General features: G+C 38.9%; 1 protein-coding gene across 4 annotated transcripts in view; it reads left to right on the forward strand.

The window, feature by feature from the left end:
• osbpl6 (oxysterol binding protein-like 6) overlaps positions 1-18,338 on the forward strand; it is a 169,925-nt gene that overhangs the window by 68,541 nt on the left and 83,046 nt on the right. For 2 of the 4 annotated variants that reach the window (XM_067987621.1, XM_067987623.1), the window contains exons 5-11: positions 1,244-1,357; positions 1,486-1,656; positions 6,956-7,088; positions 7,200-7,303; positions 8,451-8,543; positions 13,943-14,111; positions 17,628-17,758. In XM_067987621.1, the coding sequence (XP_067843722.1) occupies positions 1,244-1,357; positions 1,486-1,656; positions 6,956-7,088; positions 7,200-7,303; positions 8,451-8,543; positions 13,943-14,111; positions 17,628-17,758 (915 nt within the window). The remainder of the gene's footprint in view (positions 1-1,243; positions 1,358-1,485; positions 1,657-6,955; positions 7,089-7,199; positions 7,304-8,450; positions 8,544-13,942; positions 14,112-17,627; positions 17,759-18,338) is intronic. The other 2 variants (XM_067987622.1, XM_067987624.1) reach the window with 2 other exon arrangements.

Consider the following 18,338-nt stretch of genomic DNA (forward strand, 5'->3'; position numbering starts at 1 on the left):
GAAGTGCTTGAAGGAAATACTTCTTGCGTTATGGAGCCAGTTTATCCCAGAAATAAGTTGAGGAACAAACAGGTGAATAGCACCATCATAGATGAAAAAGAAAGTTATGGAAGGCATTGGGGAAAAAGAAAGGACATATAGAATTCTGAGATAAACAGGGAAGAAACAGGATGGGGAGAGCCATAAAATCAAGCTAAGAAACGCCGATAAACTGATGAGATGCAAAGAGGGAATATGAAAGGAATATAGTGGACAATGTAAAGGATATTAACAAAGTACTTCAAGTATATCAGGAGATGGGTACAGTGTGGAGGTGGTATCTGAAGAATGGAAGTGGTGGAATTACTCTATCACTATGTTGTGACTGTTTTTACTATTGAAAGGGGAGTAGAAAACATGCCTGAGTTGAGAGAAGAATAAGTGCACAGAGAGCAGACTGAAACCTCTTAGTATCACAAGGGAAGGTATAGTAGAACAGTTTAGGAAGTTGAAGGTAAACAAGGCTCCAGGCCCTGATGATTTGCATTCAAGAGTGCTGGTGGAGTTGGCTGAGGACAATGCAGAACTCTTCACTGATATCATCCAAGCTCATTGGATTTGAGTAACAATTGAATAAAAGATTGGAAAGTTAACAAATATGACCCCATTTAAAAAAAAAACAAGGAGTAACTGAAATTATGGACCTGTGAGTCTTACTTTGATTGTTGGGAAAGTGTTTGAGAATTTGATGATGGATTGCACAAGGACCATCCGGGACTGATTATGGAGAGCATACTGGTTTCAGTATATTTTCTTTGATAAATGTTAGTTTTGTCACATTTGAAATGAGTGAAACATGAGTGAAAATGTTGTCTATAACATAGAAAATAGTTAATCTTCAATAATGAAAGTTTTACACTTATGCTTTAAAGCATATAATTTTCAAGTGTATTATACTATCATAGTTTATATCATACATATGTTTTGTTATTCTTCCATTGCATCTGGGATTTTTCAGGCTGTCACTTCAGTACATTAGGCCATCTTACTGACTTTTCAAGTGCATCATGGAATGAGAGTGATATTTTTTCAGACTCGACAGAATTACATGTCATCGTAGACTCCTATGATCAAAAGAGGGAAATTTCTGTAGGACAGTACATATTGTATCCTGTTACTCTGTATATATGTTCATTTTAGATCTGCAAATTTTCAACTAATAATAGATTAACACTATGTACTGATCATCACTGTCTGTTCTTAGATTCAAAAAGGCAAACTTCATGGAAGCATTGATGTCGGGTTGTCAGTGATGTCGATCAAAAAGAAGGCACGTCGAATAGACCTTGACACAGAAGAACATATTTATCATCTAAAGGTATGTAAACATAGAAAATGAGGAAATCTATTTATCATTTAACGGTAAATAAATATAGAAAAGTAAGAAAGCCTACTGACATGCACATTTCAAAAAGAATATTTATCAACACATTTTTGTGTATACAGGTAAAATCTCAGGAAGTGTTTGATGCTTGGGTAACAAAATTGCGCCATCATCGATTATACCGTCAGAATGAAATTGTGAGATCACCCAGGGATGCCAGCTTTCATGTCTTCCCTACATCACCAAAAACTGATTCTTCACCAGCTCCAACGACCACTGTATTAGATGTAAAGGTGTGTGATTGTAACTGTTATTTAGAACATGTCACAGTTAAACTTGAATTTTCCAGTGAAATGTGAAATAAAAGAATTGTTCAATTTAGATTAAGTTAGTATTTGCTTTTTACATTAAAGTTAGCAAGATGTTTTCCTTTTGTTCATATAAGACAGAATGTATATCAACATATAGATCTTAGTCATGGTAATAAAAATCCAGTTTACATTTTGTTGTACTTCTACTTGAGTGTGCACTTAAACTTTGTTTTCTTTTCATAGCCTATTTTACATTATTTTTCTTTTTAAGTTTCCCACACCATTAACTAACTCCAGCCCCTAGGAGGATGATCTGTTTCCAGGTTTCTACCAATGGGACTTTGCAGCTGGTTGCAAGATAATACCCGAGTGTAACTTGGAAGGACTTACTATCTAATTTTAAAATCAACATGTTTCTTCTCTTGGTGTGGGGAAATGATCTCTCTTTTTTAAAATTAATTCATGGGATGTGGGCGTCGCTGGCGAGGCCGGCATGTATTGCCCATCCCTAATTGCCCTTAAGAAGGTGGTTGTGAGCCGCCTTCTTGAACCGCTGCAGTCCGTGTGGTGAAGGTTCTCCCACAGTGCTGTTAGGAAGGGAGTTCCAGGATTTTGACCCAGCAACGATGAAGGAACGGCGATATATTTCCAAGTCGGGATGGTGTGTGACTTGGAGGGGAACGTGCAGGTGGTGTTGTTCCCATGTACCTGCTGCTCTTGTCCTTCTAGGTGGTAGAGGTCATGGGTTTGGGTGGTGCTGTCGAAGAAGCCTTGGCGAGTTGCTGCAGTGCATCCTGTGGATGGTACACACTGCAGCCACTGTGTGCCGGTGGTGAAGGGAGTGAATGTTCAGGGTGGTGGATGGGGTGCCAATCAAGCGGGCTGCTTTGTCCTGGATGGTGTCGAGCTTCTTGAGTGTTGTTGGAGCTGCACTCATCCAGGCAAGTGGAGAGTATTTAATCACACTCCTGACTTGTGCTTTGTAGATGGTGGAAACTGCTTTGGGGAGTCAGGAGGTGAGTCAATCGCCGCAGAATACCCAGCCTCTGACCTGCTCTTGTAGCCACAGTTTATATGGCTGGTGCAGTTAAGTTTCTGGTTAATGGTGACCCCCAGGAAGTTGATGGTGGGGGATTCGGCGATGGTAATGCCATTGAATGTAAAGGGGAGGTGGTTAGACTCTCTCTTGTTGGAGATGGTTATTGCCTGGCACTTGTCTGGCGCGATTGTTATTTGCCACTTACGAGCCCAAGCCTGGATGTTATATGAGTACTTAAGATGCTGGAATCAGTAAATGGGTACCCTCGTTTTACCAGTCTGTAGTATTTGTATAAAAAATGTCAGGCCAACAGTCACACAGAGCTTCTGAAGAATAAATTATTTTTAGAACAGTATTTATATTTAGACGTCAGAATAATCTTTAGGTTTATGGAATTTCAGGACAAAAACATGTTTTTATTGTACATTTTTTGTAAGAAGAGTAAATCATATCGAGCTTAATGAAATATGACCTTAGCTTTGAGTGGTTGGATCCTTGGTTTTATATACCAGTTATTTTTTGAAAAAGAAAAAAAATTTGTGTGCAGTGTCAGGAGAAATTCCGGAGGTAAAAGTAATCTTTTGCTTTCAGCTACACAACCAGAATTGACATGTAATTTTCCTTAGATACAGAATAATACAGTAGTATAATTATCTTTTTATATTGTATCTATCTATACAGCCACAACAGATTATATCTAGTGCATTTATTACTGGAACTTTTCTAAGCCAGCTAGTATGGAAAAAAAATCTGCTAGCACAAAGTGACACTGCAAATATATGTGAGCTGTGTCACATTTGAGATTTGTTTAGCCAGGAATTTCATTATTTGGGTCTTTATTATCATCATACCTGTGACTTAATTTGTATTGTTTTTCCCTCCATTCCTCCTCTCCTGACTACTAACTGGTGCACTGTTTTATAGGTGCCACTTGCCCTTTGGTATCTGGCCCAAATATTGATACGTGAGTCTTGACATTGAATGTTAGCAGGTTATTTGAACGCCGAACCTGATCCTGTCCTCACTCAACATTCAGGCTTGCACTTCCAGCACAATAGTGATCAAAAGCAGGAACTATGTTCAGTTTTTTTTTGCTCCACTGCCACCTCAACTGAAATCAGCAAACACAGCACAGACTGGGGATCAAACCTGGGAATGTCCTGATCTGCTGCTCACTGAATAAACTTGCTGAACAATGGGGGGAGTCAATTGTAACTGATTTAATCATAATAGGTTATTGTAAACATTAAATTAAATGTTTATTCCATCTGCTACTGGAACGTTAATTTATACAGAACCAACAAAATACATTTATATGTGAAGTGGTTCTTAGCGATTTCATATTGATTTACACCAGCACGCCTGTATTTGCCAAGTGAAAGCTAAGTAGATAATTGTAAAATTCACATTTGTCACTTACATGTGGTCACTAAAGTACAATACCTGAAATTGTTGAGTCTAATTATATGGAACTTATGAATGTATTTCCAGAAACTTTGTTGGATCTATTCTGAATTAATGTGTTAAGACAGTTTAAGCTTGATTAACATTTTGAGTTTGGTCAATAGTGCGACACCAGTGCCTCTTCTAATTTACAAGTTTAAAGAGGAGAATATCTCTTTGACCTGTCGGTGTTGTTTGTTGTGAATCACAGTCGGTGCAATTTAACCCCATCCTCCATTGGAGAAATAAATTGAAGGAGTGGACCATATCCATGCCACTTTCCATGTCTCCTTTTAGAAATATCCAGAAATGGGAGATTTCAAAAGCTTTTTTTTTTCATCTGGGGGAGAAAGGGAGAATCCATGTCTGATATGGAAGTGGTCCCAATGGGATAGTACTTGGGATACTCCATACTGCTCTGGTCAGAAGTTCAACTTCCATAGGGAGGAAAACTCATTGTTTGGTTCATTCTACTGAAGTAGAGCACCCTAATGATTGATAATGGAGAGGTTATAGCACAGATATTTGAAATACTGAAGGCCAAGCTACAAATGTCTTGCATTATAAAAGCTCATAGCAGCTTGATAGATTACCAGTCAGGAATACCCCTCATCCCAGCAATATGATTTATCTTTGTAGTCCCTGTATATCAGTGCTGTCAAACCCATGCCCTGGCCCTGAACTAAACCCTTTTGCTCCCAGTACAGATCCATATATGAGGAAGGTGAGTGCTATTATAGTGGAAAGCACTCTGGCTAATCCCATTGGCAGAATCTGATCTGCCAGTGGAAGACATACAGCACTACTGGCTCTCAAATAGGAAGCACTCCAGGCATTCCCGGCAGAGAGTAGTTCATTGGATAGTATGCGCAATACTGTTGCCAGTTGTACAAAATTGCTTATAAGAATCTTAGACATTCAATAAGGGAGGTTCCTACTAAAAGAGTCAATTTTACTAAACATTTGTATGCAAGCTACATGGAGAAGCTCTCATGTCATTGCTAAAGATAATGATTTTGATTTGTGGTACAAAGGATATATATTTGGGCAGTAATTGGTTACCCAAAGTATGTGGAGAACAAATAAAGACATTACTTGCTTTTCAGTATATTAATTGAAATAAAAATTATTCTCAATATATCTCTTTTACCCCCTCACTTATACCTGGACTCATGGATGAGGTACTTCAATATTTGATTAATGTACAGTACCAAACTATTAGTCATTTATTGGTAAGATTTCTAAAATTGTAAGTTTAGGCAACTATTTCACAGATGTTACACCAATCTTGCTGTTGCTATAATGACATATTGCCACAGATGGAAAAGGGGGCCTCGAAAACACGTGATATCTTTCTGTTACCTAGCTTCTTATGGTTGAAAATATTGGTGGTCATCACATGATTGTGTTCCTATAAAGCCAACAGTATAGATTCAAGAAGTCTTCAATTGACAGATGCCCCATATTTTTGTAGTTCCATGATCTTTATGCTTTTTCAAAAAAAATTATGGTACTTCTGTATGCTTTAGTTCTCCTGACATCAACTACACAAAACACCACTAGGAAGCTACTAAAGTGAGGGGCATTAGGAAGAATTTAACGAAGATAAAGATTTTCTGTATAAATGTTACTACGTAATGTTGGGCAAATCTTAGCGGATTTCTCCCGTTACTGTCGCAACTGTGGGTTGTTAATCTATCAACGATAACTTCTGCTTGATTCTAGCCTGAGTGGTTATAAAACAGCAAGTTTAATAGATTGACTTACAACCGAGTTGCACTACAGCTGTCTTCAACATTATATTCTTCAGTATTATAGTTATAATGCAACTGTCTACAGATTACATTAAATGACAAGCGATCAGTACAACCTGATGGACTTCCAACCGTACCCTCTTGAGAGCATGCCCTATCTTTATACTATTCGGCTGCATTGTTCTGTACGTAAGCACTGCTGGTCTTATCTCATGGTCGTAAGTCCTCCCACCGTGCCACGTTAGCAACTCAAGATAAGCTGTTTTACGTAATGTAGCAAATGACCTCAACTTCCATCTCTGTTTACAACCTCAGGAATGCGTCCTTATCTGAGTACAGTCCCTCTTATTCGGCCTTGCATGGCCCCACCAATGTCGGTTTCATAGCAACCACATCTCTTGTTTTGGTGTAAACCACCTTCTGACGTTAATTCTGTAGGCTCCCTGATGTTCTGCTGTGTGAGCTATCCTTGTTCTCACAGAGATGCTGAACTGTTACCCTCCTATTTTCTATGCTTGTTTTAAACCATATTCTCACAGCAAGTAAATGATTAAAAATATCCTGATTATAGGTTATTATCCTCATATGTTCTGTAGAGAGATATTTTTTAAATGACTAGAAATAATATGAACTTACAAGCAGTGAAAATAGAACGAAAATAAATTAAGATAAGTAATAGGGAAGAAAATGAACAATGCCAGCAGAAATTAGTAGAAAAGATTGTGTGAAGGGCAGTGAGGAAGTATAAATAAGAGGATGATGCAGCTAACAGAAGACCAAAAAAGAGGTTTGTTTTAGAAAAGTAAAATGGAACAAGACCAGTTAATTATTAAAAAAAAATGCAAGAAACTCAAATTCGAGAACAGCAATGACATTGAACTAGGTGTGAAGGAATTTGCATTTCCCAGCAATCATCTGATCCATTTAGGATCACCTATCTTTGGATCTAGTGTGTTGAAGCTTTCTTCATTTCACTGCTCTGTAGACTATGAATGAAATTACTTTTGTGCCTCATTGTATCTCTCTGTGTTTTTTATATACTTAGCCTCAGCAGAACAATTTCACGCGGCAACCCTCCATTCCATGCAGTACAAGTCTACCTGCTTCCTACAGCAACAGCCAAACCAAAGTTGCAGCATGGTTGTTGGAATCTGAGGAAATGAACAAATGTGCTAAAGGTATTTTATAAATCCTAGTTAAATAATAATCTATGGGATAATTGTTTTATATTCTTGTATTTAAAGGTGATAATATTAAGGATATATCGCTTATCTTTCTGATTTGTGTAGATCTTGCACATTGCCAATCAAGCCTAGTTGAACTCAGCAAACTTCTACAAAATCTGGAAATCCTACAAAGGACACAGTCAGCCCCAAATTTCACTGATATGCAGGTATAGCATAATAGCCACATTTCTTTCGATGTTGATTTGGTGACACAAAGGTTATATATATACATATTGCCTGACACCCTATAATTTAAGGAAACATTGAAACTCGTAGAAACTTCAGGGGGCATAGTGCTTCTTTCAATACTCCTTTAAAGACTTAATGTTTGCATAAATTAGTACTGGTATTAAACTATTAACTCAGATTTATATTTTTAATGTATTTGAAGTGCAATCTTCTATGCATTCTATTAAAAATGTAAAATGCTCCTGGTACTCGAGAACAGTTCAGTAATGTGTTACTAATTTTTTTTTTTAGAAACATTATCTGAATATTGTCTGTTCTATACACTGACAAAATAACCTTAAAATGGCATTGCTGCCTACCGTTTCTGTGCTCTGCATAGCCTTAATAGATTTCAGATGGGTGAATTTGAGAATAATCCAAATTTATCTTGTTCACATCAGATGAAATTCAGCAATTAACCCTATATTAAGAAGTCAAAAATTTAGCCACATTTTGCTGTTTACACTTGATTGCTTTAGTCAAAATGTACAAGATTGCTTTTGATTAGCCAGCTACTGTGAACCAAATCGGCCAGTTTTGCAAGGAAGGAGCTAAACTTGGAATACTAAATATAGAGTAATGATATCAGTCAGTAATTAAAGGAGGAATTGAGGTGACGTCATGAAATACAAAAGCAAAGCTTGAACAGACTAATCGATATCAGGGTGCTGAAATTAGATTACAGCTTTCAAATCATTTCCTGATATATTTTATTTGTTTTCTTGGTAGGGGAAGGGGTGATTCAGTTTTTGTGCAAGCAGCAGCTGTCGGTCCAGATACTGACTTCTCAGTACGTCCCATGTCCTTGTATAATGTTCACACAATGGAATTAACAGCTTGTGACATCATTATTGCGGGTTTATTAAGAAATAATCACAGCTGGTTACTAAAAAATAATCTAAATCCAGTAGATATTTGATTAGATTATTAATTTGTTTTTGTGTGGTTTTGGTACATTATGCCAAACTGATTCTATATATTTTCTCTAGAAAAATGTAGTTTCTAAATTGTCCTGGTCTCTGTGTGTGCTTGTTAGTAAATTTAACAGCCTGTTTGTCTTTGGCTTTAACCATTTGTATAATGTAGGCTAATTGCATAGATATTACAAAGAAAGACAAGCGTGTCACCAGAAGATGGAGAACAAAAAGTGTCAGCAAAGATGGAAAAATGCAGCTTCAGGTACCCAGTTCACCTTTGTAATGCTGTCATTTGTTAGACTAGAATAGTTACAATGATGCATTTTATTCTGCAATCTTCATAGGCTGCCACTATTTTCCAGTAGTAATAAAATAAATTTGTATATTGGAACCCAAATAGCAATTTCAGGATTTGTGAAATTGTGTTTATCTCATGAACATCTCAAGGTAAAAAGCTTGGATAGTGTATAAATGTAGCGTATTACAAAACTCAATTGTCAGCCAGTTGCAACATAAAATTAGGATTAGATGACAAATAACGACCGATTATAATGGCATGTCACATGGCTGCATTGCATTATGATAAACCTACACAGGGCAATTTTGACTTTGGGCGATAATGTAAAACGGGCCATATCTGATCAGCCGCCCGTTATACATCTCTCCTGATTTTCATTTCCATTGACGGTCAAAATTACATCCCATGACAAGCAATGAACCAAACCAAATTCATGATGTGAAGTAACCTGAATTGGACCACTTTGAGCACATTCACAAATATTTGACTTGTTCCCTTTTTTAATCAACAAAGACCAAAATGCTGCCATCAGACACATCCTGCAATAGTTTAGTGTGTGAAGAACTATCTTCTGTGGTTAATCCCAAAACACCAAAATCTTTGTTTTCCATAATCCTCTTACACAGGGCACAGAGTATAATTTCTGCCAGTCTAGTGTAGAAGATGTCTGTTTCCAAGTTCTGATGATACAGATACAAATGAGTAATGCAGCAGACTGAGATCAGAGATTCAAATTTGTGAATAGCTTGTTGAAGTATGATACCACCCTAGATACCACCACTGAAGAAATGTTGCATTGTTGGAGATTCCATATTTCAGATAAAATGTTAAATTGAGGTCCCGTATCTTCTGTTCAGGGGGACAGAAAAGATCCTATGTTTTTTAAAAAGAAGTGCAGGGGAGTTCTCTCAGTGACTTGACCAACATTTCTCCCTTGACCAACATTTCTCCCTCAACCAACACCACCAAAACAAGTTAACGGGTTATTCATCTCGCTGCTGTTTATGGGACTGTGCACAGTCATTTGCCTGCATGACAACAGTGTCTGCACCTCCGAAGTAATGTATTGGTCATCAAGCATTCTAGGACATCCTGAGGACATGAAATGCACATTCCACTTTTACTCACAACAGCCACTGAGTGGAACTCAAACGTGTATGGCCCCAACCTTTTAATGTGGGGGGTGGTAAGAGTTCTAGAGGCGATCCTGCCAGTATACCAGTCTGCAGATGAAAGAATTGATTCCCCTAATCAGGCTGTTGCTAGTTTATTTGATTTATTTTCTGCCATATCCCCCATATTAAGAGTTAGCTGAAGACTCTTCCAAGGCGAGACCACAATTACCCACTGTGAAGCTTCCTGCCAACCTAGGGTGCCATGAGAAAAGGGCATAGTCGAGATGGAGGATAATGATACACAGGAAATAATTTTCAAAGACATTTAATGCTCATGTAGCAGTAGGCCTCAGTGTTGCCCCATAGCAAAGGTGGAGCCACTCCTTCAAATTTCTCATCAGTCTGAGCCTATAACTTCAGGGATTCCTTGTAGTTCCCCGCAGACCATGACTACAAAAGTATAGGTTGGTGCAAGAAAACTTTCAGGGGGATGCTTCTAAGAAAAGGGTGGATATATAGAGTTCACCAAGGAACCGATCATGTTCCGAACAGATCCTACAATTGTCCTCCAGGTCCTGTCCCAATACAGAAGTCTAATACATTGGGCAGGATTTGCCCATCTGAGGTCTACACAGCTGTGATCCATACTCAATCTCATATTTCCCCCATCACTTCAAACACAGCGCAGATCTATTTGTGGTTACCTGGTCTGATGGCAGTGATCATCTTCAGTCCCTAATGCAACTTGTTCATGAGGATCTTTCAGTTGTTGCCCTAATGATTTCTCATATCCCATCTAGTGCATACAGAACACCAGTTCAGGATCTCTTCTGGTGCACTAAAGCATTCATTCTGTTACATGGAGTTGTCCTACAACTACCACCTCTTTAGTTGGTAGTAGTGATGGATACCACCCTATTGGACGGGGGGCATAACTTTGAGAAAGATGAATACAAATCAGGTGGAATAAAGGCACCACCCACAGAACACGTTAATTGCTTTGAGTACAAGTAGTAAGGCTAGCCTTGTAATGCTTTCAGCCATTAGTCTAAGGAAGGGCAGTGCACATTTTGGCAGCAGTAATGACAGTTATCAACTGTAAAGAGGAACTCATTCTCAAGTGCCAGGATATAGTCCAGACATGCCAGTTTACTTTTCTTGACTTAGCATCTAACTGAGATAGATAACACAACTGTAGATACTATCAATTATCTTACATTTTATTCACACCAATGGATGATCCGCAGAGAAGTGTCATTGAATGTGCAAGGTATGGGTTGACTAGAGATGGATCTATTTGCATCTCTAAACATCCATCATCTCCCATGTTTATGCTTTGGGCCAGTGGCACATCTCCTTTTCCCATACATGGAAGTTTGTACATTTTTTCTGCATTTCCTAGGGTGCTTCAGAAAGGATACTCGGAGCAGGCAAAAATCACTGTGATAATGCCATGCTCACCACGGTTTTCCAACAGATTGTTTATAAACAAGACCAACATCCCCTTACCCTGCACGGAGCATCTGCTGTCACAGCTAGATATTAGATTCTATATCTGGAACAAGAGTACTTCTGATTAAAAGCAAGGTGGTTGAATGCCAATAACTGTTACAGCAAAGTCTCAGGCCATCAGAAGTTGATTAATTCCAATAATGCATCTACTAATAGGGCTTACAATATAAAATGGAAAATGTTTGTTGTGATAACTAAGCTATGTAATATGTGGGCTACATCATATATTAGAGTATTTAGAACATAAGTTTAAACTGTCCCCACCAGAAACTCAGTACACTTTCCACTGATTACATTCCGTTCCCCAATTGTCTCAGACTGAACCAAACTTCGTAACCTCAGCATCCTATTCGACCCTGATTGAGCTTCCCACCCCATTTCCTCTCCATCACAATGACCGCCTACTTCTACCTCTGCAACATTGCTCACTGCTGCCTCTACCTCAGCCCAGCTGCTGCTAAAACTCTCATCCATGTCTTTGTAATGTCACGACTAGACTATTCCAAAGTTCTCCTGACTGGCTTCCCCTCCTCCATCCTCCATAAACTACAGCTCATCCAAAACCTATTAGTACATCAGCAATTACAAAAAAAATCTAGAATTTTTAAGACTGTGCTTATGCTTGGTTGCAGTTGGACATAAATCTGACCTAGTGGACCCCTGAGACCCATTTACAGACCCCTAAACCAGAGTTTTCAACTCATTGGCTGAATCCAGCCTGCTTCCCGATTTTAAACAGCCCACCAAGTGGCTCTTGGTGAGTCAGAAATTTCTCGAGAAACCTTCTGGCAAGAACAGCAGAACTGATAAAATAATTAGATGTTCTCAGAGGGAGAGCAAGGAGCTGATGATGCACATCACTCTCGCAGCTGCTATGATCTGTCTGTCCAGTTGGGACTTTTGAGTATCATGGATTCCTGAGTTATATTATGACTGAAGGCGGAGATCAGCACTACAGGAGTAGGCGGTGTCTGTCAGACTGCTGTGTTTCCGCAAGAAAGCTGGGCAATAGTATCTGAAACGTTGGGCTCAATTTTGAAATGGTGGCAGGTTGGCAGCGGGTGGTGGGGGGGGAAGGTGCGTGTGGCAAACCTGAATTTTAAAAAAACTTATCTTTTCCAATGCGATCGCGATGTAATTGATGGTGATTAAAGTTCTTTCTGGGTTTCGCGCCTGGCAGCCAGCCTGGTTAACAGGTTGGCTGCCGACAGGAGCTGCAACGCTGAGGTGGGGGGGGGGGGGGGGGGGGGGCGGAGAAAGAGAGAGAGCGAGACGTCATCTCGCGCTGGAACAGAGTGTGGAGGATGCTGAAGATTGTGGGGTGGGTGGGGGGAGAAGGGAAGATCGGGGGGGAAAGGGGAAGATCGGAGAGGGACATTGGGGCTGAGAGGGCGACATCGGTGGGGGAGAGGGGGATATCAGAGAGGGAGATATCGGAGCAGGGTGGAAAGGTAGGTTGATTTTGTTGTTTTATCAGGCGTGAATCGGAAGCCGTGGGAAAACCGCCCAGTTAAGTTTAAAATCGTTTCAACTATCTACTACGTCAGAAATAAAGTACCTTAAGTACCTCAATGAGTACTTTTGGTTCTTTAACTATCATCCTGCCGGCTTTAATTGCCGGTGGGACTTCCGGATTCGTGAAGCGCGTGTGCACTTAGGCACGTCTGTGGGGAACCTGGAAGTCGGCGGATTGGGGCCAGCTTCCGAACCCATTAGAGATTTTCGCCATTTTAATGGCCCCCCTGCCCCCAAAGCACCCGCAATTTGATTTTAAAATTGAGCCCATTTGACTATGTTTCTTTCTCCACAGATGCTGCCTGATCTGCTGTGTATTTTCCAGCATTCTCTGTTTTTATTTCAGATTTCCAGCATCCGCAGTATTTTGCCTTCCTTTTTGGGCAATAGTAGCCAGTTGTTTTATTTCCATAATCCAACCGACAGAACTTCAAGAATTGTTAAAATAAATATTTATATTTAATATAAACAAGCAGCTGTCTAAAGGAGAGCAAGAAAGAAGTGGAGTGGAATAAGAACACAGGGGAAGTGGAAGGAAAAAGAGGTGGAAATGGAAGAAGAGTGTGATGGAAAGGGAGTGAGGTAGAAAAAGAGATGGAAGGGAGAAAGAAAGAGATGGAAATGAAAAAGAGAGACCAACAGAGTGAAGGAAGAAGGAGAGGCAGGCAGAAGGATAAATTCACATTGTCTACTCCCAGTGGGATTAATTTGAACCAAATAGCTGCCCAGTGCTCCACTCAACTGCAGCTCCCTTTTGGGGACACAAGACTGATGAATTAGTCCTAGAAAGTCAAGAGAGAGAGAAATAAGTCAAAGAAGAATAGCAATGAAGAAATGGTGAGAAAGAGAGACCAAAGTGTAGGATAGAGAAGGGAGGAAGTTGGACGTTACACAATCTAACAGCTCCCAAGAAGCACAAAATATATTGGAAGTTGAAAGTGCCATTTAATCATGATTCTGTGTGACTCAGAAATAATTTGATCATAAGTGGCTCACTTACTAATTGTGATGGATCTGGTCCATTGCTGCTAAAGATTGAACACCTCTGCTCAAGGCTATAAAGCGATATCTAAATGCTTTTCTGAATTACCATAATGGTTATAAAATCAATCAAATACACATGACAAGATTGTGGATAAATTTTTATATTTGTAATTATTTCTGCCTTCTGGGTAAAATAATGAAGTATGCATAACTGAGTTAACTTGTTTGCACTTGCAGGTTCCCTCCACTGCTACTATATCTCCACTTCGTTTGCACTCTTCAAATCCTAACCTATCTGCTGATATTGGAGAATATCCAACGCAGCCAAGTCCGCTTGCAGACTCCCCTGATTCTACTGCGGATTATACTAAACTTCAAGAAGAGTTTTGTCATATTGCACAGAAAGGTATTTCAACTCTTGGAACAAGTTTACAAGCAAATTTGTAATTTCCTGTGGGCCATCAATAGATTTGACAGAGATCAGACAATTCATTATGTCTATGGCAAAATAAATATATTGGACTAATTGAATCCTTGACAGCTTTTTCTATTTTAGCAGCACCTTGAACTAAATGGAAAAGTGATGAGTCTTTCTCGAGTTACCAAAATGAACACAATTGATGTCTTGCTTTTACTAATATCACCTCTTCAGATTATTGTATATTTGTGAGGTAGTTGTGTGGCTTGAAGTGATAAAAGACCAATTTCAGTCCAGTTTGGATAATGTAAGAAGATATCACTGATCTAGTCTGTGACATTAATGAACTCAAACCCTATATATTTCTTGGTGGTACAATATAGGATTTGCAGCTCTGCTAAGAAGTGTGTGGATTAAATCAATTGAGCATTGTAATAAGATTCTGTATTGGTAATGTGATATTTTTTCTCAGCATCTTTTAATTTTAATATTAAAATATTAGAAATGGACGATAGGTAATGAAATGTAGGTTTTTGCTTTACAAAAGAGAAACTAAATACTTCACAGGATCCTTTGGATGTGTGTACACATCTGAATATGACTTATAATTCAAAGGCATACCGTTTCCCCCTCTGATGTCACGTGATCCGATGTCATGTGGTCAGAACATCACCTGATCAAACCTCCAGGAATGCCTCCAACCAGAGCTGGCAACCCTACTTCACCAGTACGTCAGGTATTGGTGAGCTGCTAATAGCCCCCTACCCACCCTAGCACTTCAAACATTAGCAGCTGCAGCACACAGGAGGAGGGAATCCTGGACAGGGGTCTGCAGGACATTAATTCCGCCCCCCCCACCCCATTTGGCTGGGATCTCCCAGGTACCCTAGCCTTACTACAGCCACCTCACCCTGTGCAGGCTGCTAACATAGCAGATCCCGGGATTAGGATATCCCTCCCTCCATGGAAAAGGACCCTGGGGTGGCAATGAACTGGGAAATCCAACAAACAGAAAATGAACTGAAATCACATCCTGCTGGCAGGGCTCCGGAATTAGGCACGATCCCAGGTGAGGGTGAAAAAAAGAAGGAACGCTGCAGGAGATACAGCCAATCCCGGGATAATTGGCTCATCTGGTTTACTGTACATACAATAACCACTTTGAAAATAAGGACACCTCCAAATAAAGGAGACCTGATGCAAGTCGCTTAATTTACAGGTTTCACTTATATATTTCAGTAATTGACCTAAATTAAAATCTTCAAATTCTTACTGCTTCAATCTTATCGTGTGGGTTTTGCAGAACGGATTTTAACATCTCATATGCTTTTATTTAAGAAGGGATTTCCTCCACCTCTCTGGAAATTGTTGTAAACCTTCTTAAAAAATCTTGTTGGCCAAGATTAAAGTTTAAAAATTATAAGCTGCTGTGACCTAACAATCATGTATTTTAATAACGTGTCACAACACCAGTTTAAATTTTTATCAGTGTTGGTGCACAGGCTACCACTAGCTACCGTTGAAAAGGATGAATACACAGATACCACCAGCAGTCACAGACAAAAGACGTGCATGCGGGCTGTCACTAATACTTAGAGAACAGTTTAAGGTTACGATTTTCTATTTAAGGTACTCTACTATTCATCAGATGCTATGGAATCTTGAATGGATTTTTTGAAAGTTACTTAATTTGCATAATTTATTAAGGTGTGAGTCTGGGCACATTTTCCCAGAATCCGTTACTAGAGCAACTGCAGTCAGTGTTCTGAAACCATATATTTCAATAATTTGCCTAAATTTCTTTCCTTAACTCATTATTACTCTTAAGTATAGCAGATCCAGAAGAAAATGAAAGGAGTTAAGCTCTGTCAATGATAGCAAGTGCACTCATCCTCTTTTTGATGCCTAGTGGCAGCCTATGTGTACATCTTCTGTCATCCATAGCCCTTAAGCATTATGCTTATTAGTATAGTCATTTCATTAGTGATGTCACCTCAAGACAGTAATACATTTACAGAAAATGTTTATGTTTAATACTTTTGTTGAGAATTGCTAAAAAATTAATTCAGAAGGTTGTAGTGCAAAGATTTGAAAACATGTTTCTTTTTATAGGGTTATAGATATTCTCAACCAACCGTAATATTTCTCAATGAACTAGCCATATATATTCATCAGATGATTGTTTTATTAGATAATGGAAGATGGAGACATAGATCTTTGAAAAACTGTAAACTAGATGAATGTTTTGAGTAGAAACATTGCTGTAACGTGGTAAAAGATAACAAGGTTACAGTATTTACATTTACCAGGAGGGACTTGTGAAGCAGAAACGCTGTAAAGGATGTACACTTTTGAAAGGGTTAAATCGTAGGGCTGATCTTTGTTATCCAAGATTTGTTGATGAGCCATTTTAAACAAAAATAAACCATGAATGTACTTGTCCCTGAATTAAATAAATATATGGTAAAGAAATAATAAACACAGGCCATTTTGTCAGAGAAAATTCTTTGTGATGAGGAGAATCTTTACTTTTGGCTGACCTTTATTGTTATCCTCTGACAATCTTATGAGGGTATTAGTTATGCACTACTAGAATTTCTTACTGCAGTTATACAGGGCCTTGGTGAGACCACACCTGGAGTATTGTGTGCAGTTTTGGTCTCCTTACGTAAGAAAGGATATACTTGCCATAGAGGGAGTGCAGAGAAGGTTCACCAGACTGATTCCTGGGATGGCAGGATTGCCGTATGAGGAGAGATTGGGTCAAGTCAGCCTGTATTGACTCAAGTTTAGAAAAATGAGGGGATCTCATTGAAACGTATAAAATCCTGACTGGGCTAGACAGACTGGATGCAGGAAGGATGTTTCCCCTGGCTGGGGGTTGCAGAATGAGGGGTCACAGTCTTAGGATATGGGATAGGACATATAGGACTGAGATGAGGAGAAGTTTCTTCACTCAGAGGGTGTTGAACCTGTGGAATTCTTTACCACAGAAGGCTGTGGAGGCCAAGTCACTTAATATATTTAAGAAGGAGCTAGATAGATTTCTAGACCCAAAAGGCATCAAGGGGTATGGGGAGAGAGCGGGAATATGGTATTGAGATAGAGGATCAGCCATGATCATATTGAATGGCGGAGCAGGCTTGAAGGGCCGAATGGCTACTCCTCTTATTTTCTATGTTTCTATGTATTTTGTTTTTAAACATGGTCTGTCTGTTCTGTCTGGAACTATGGCTATGATACTCATAAACTATGCAGCTGGTATTACTCAGCAGTTTATTTTTCTTCAACCACTGGCCCTGCCTTGTATTTTTTACATGATAAGGAGTCACAGTAGACCGATTCCTTCGCAATCACACTTTTTTCATCAAAAGTTATTTGAGGAATTCAATTCTGTGAAGACTGTAGAGTAATAATGAATCAATAAGCAATCAGCAAAATAAAACTGAATGTTTATATCTTATTCTTATTTATTGTAGTGTTTTTGCTGTTTTCTTTTCACAGTTCATTGTATTTTAAAGTCTGCCTTCAACACAGTAGCAATTGAAAGGGAGAAACTGAAGCAAATAGTCTTGGAGCAAGAACATTCTGGCCACAATGCCCAAATCTTCACCCTTAGGAGAACACTTTCCCAGGTACTGTATGTACAGCACATTGTAATTTGCCAGCTGTGATACATTCCAGAAAATGACCAGCAGTTTTCAATCTGGGATATATGTTGAGATTGTTTTACTGAATGTTATCCTTTTTGTTGAACTTGCAGCCATATTTGAGTCTCTGTAATCACAACCCCAATATGTGTCTGATTCTTGATCTGTGATGAATGTGCAGTCCGGTGTTGTGGTGACTGGAAAGAATATTGATGTCCATCAGTGGGAAATATGAATTGGGATATTTGAGTAAGATTTGTATAAAAATTGAATTTGACTTTGAAATGCAGGGTTGGTTGTGTTTTTATTCATTTGATTAGGGAAAAGGGGGAAGACATAGGGATTTTGAGGTTCTGGAAATGGTACTGTGTTTTTGTATAAGAGAATTAATTTAAAAAGCACACAGAATAGATGGTTGATATTTGTTGTGGGAATGTGGTATTGATTGAATACCACATAGTCAGTGGTTGCTCCCTCCACAAATATTGATGCACTTTTGTGGACTCCTTAAAATTTTAAAAACATTGCACCACAACTCAGTCTTACACCTAGGTATGAGATATTT

This window comes from Heptranchias perlo, chromosome 7 (genome assembly GCF_035084215.1).
Source record: "Heptranchias perlo isolate sHepPer1 chromosome 7, sHepPer1.hap1, whole genome shotgun sequence".
NCBI classification, from domain to species: domain Eukaryota; kingdom Metazoa; phylum Chordata; class Chondrichthyes; order Hexanchiformes; family Hexanchidae; genus Heptranchias; species Heptranchias perlo.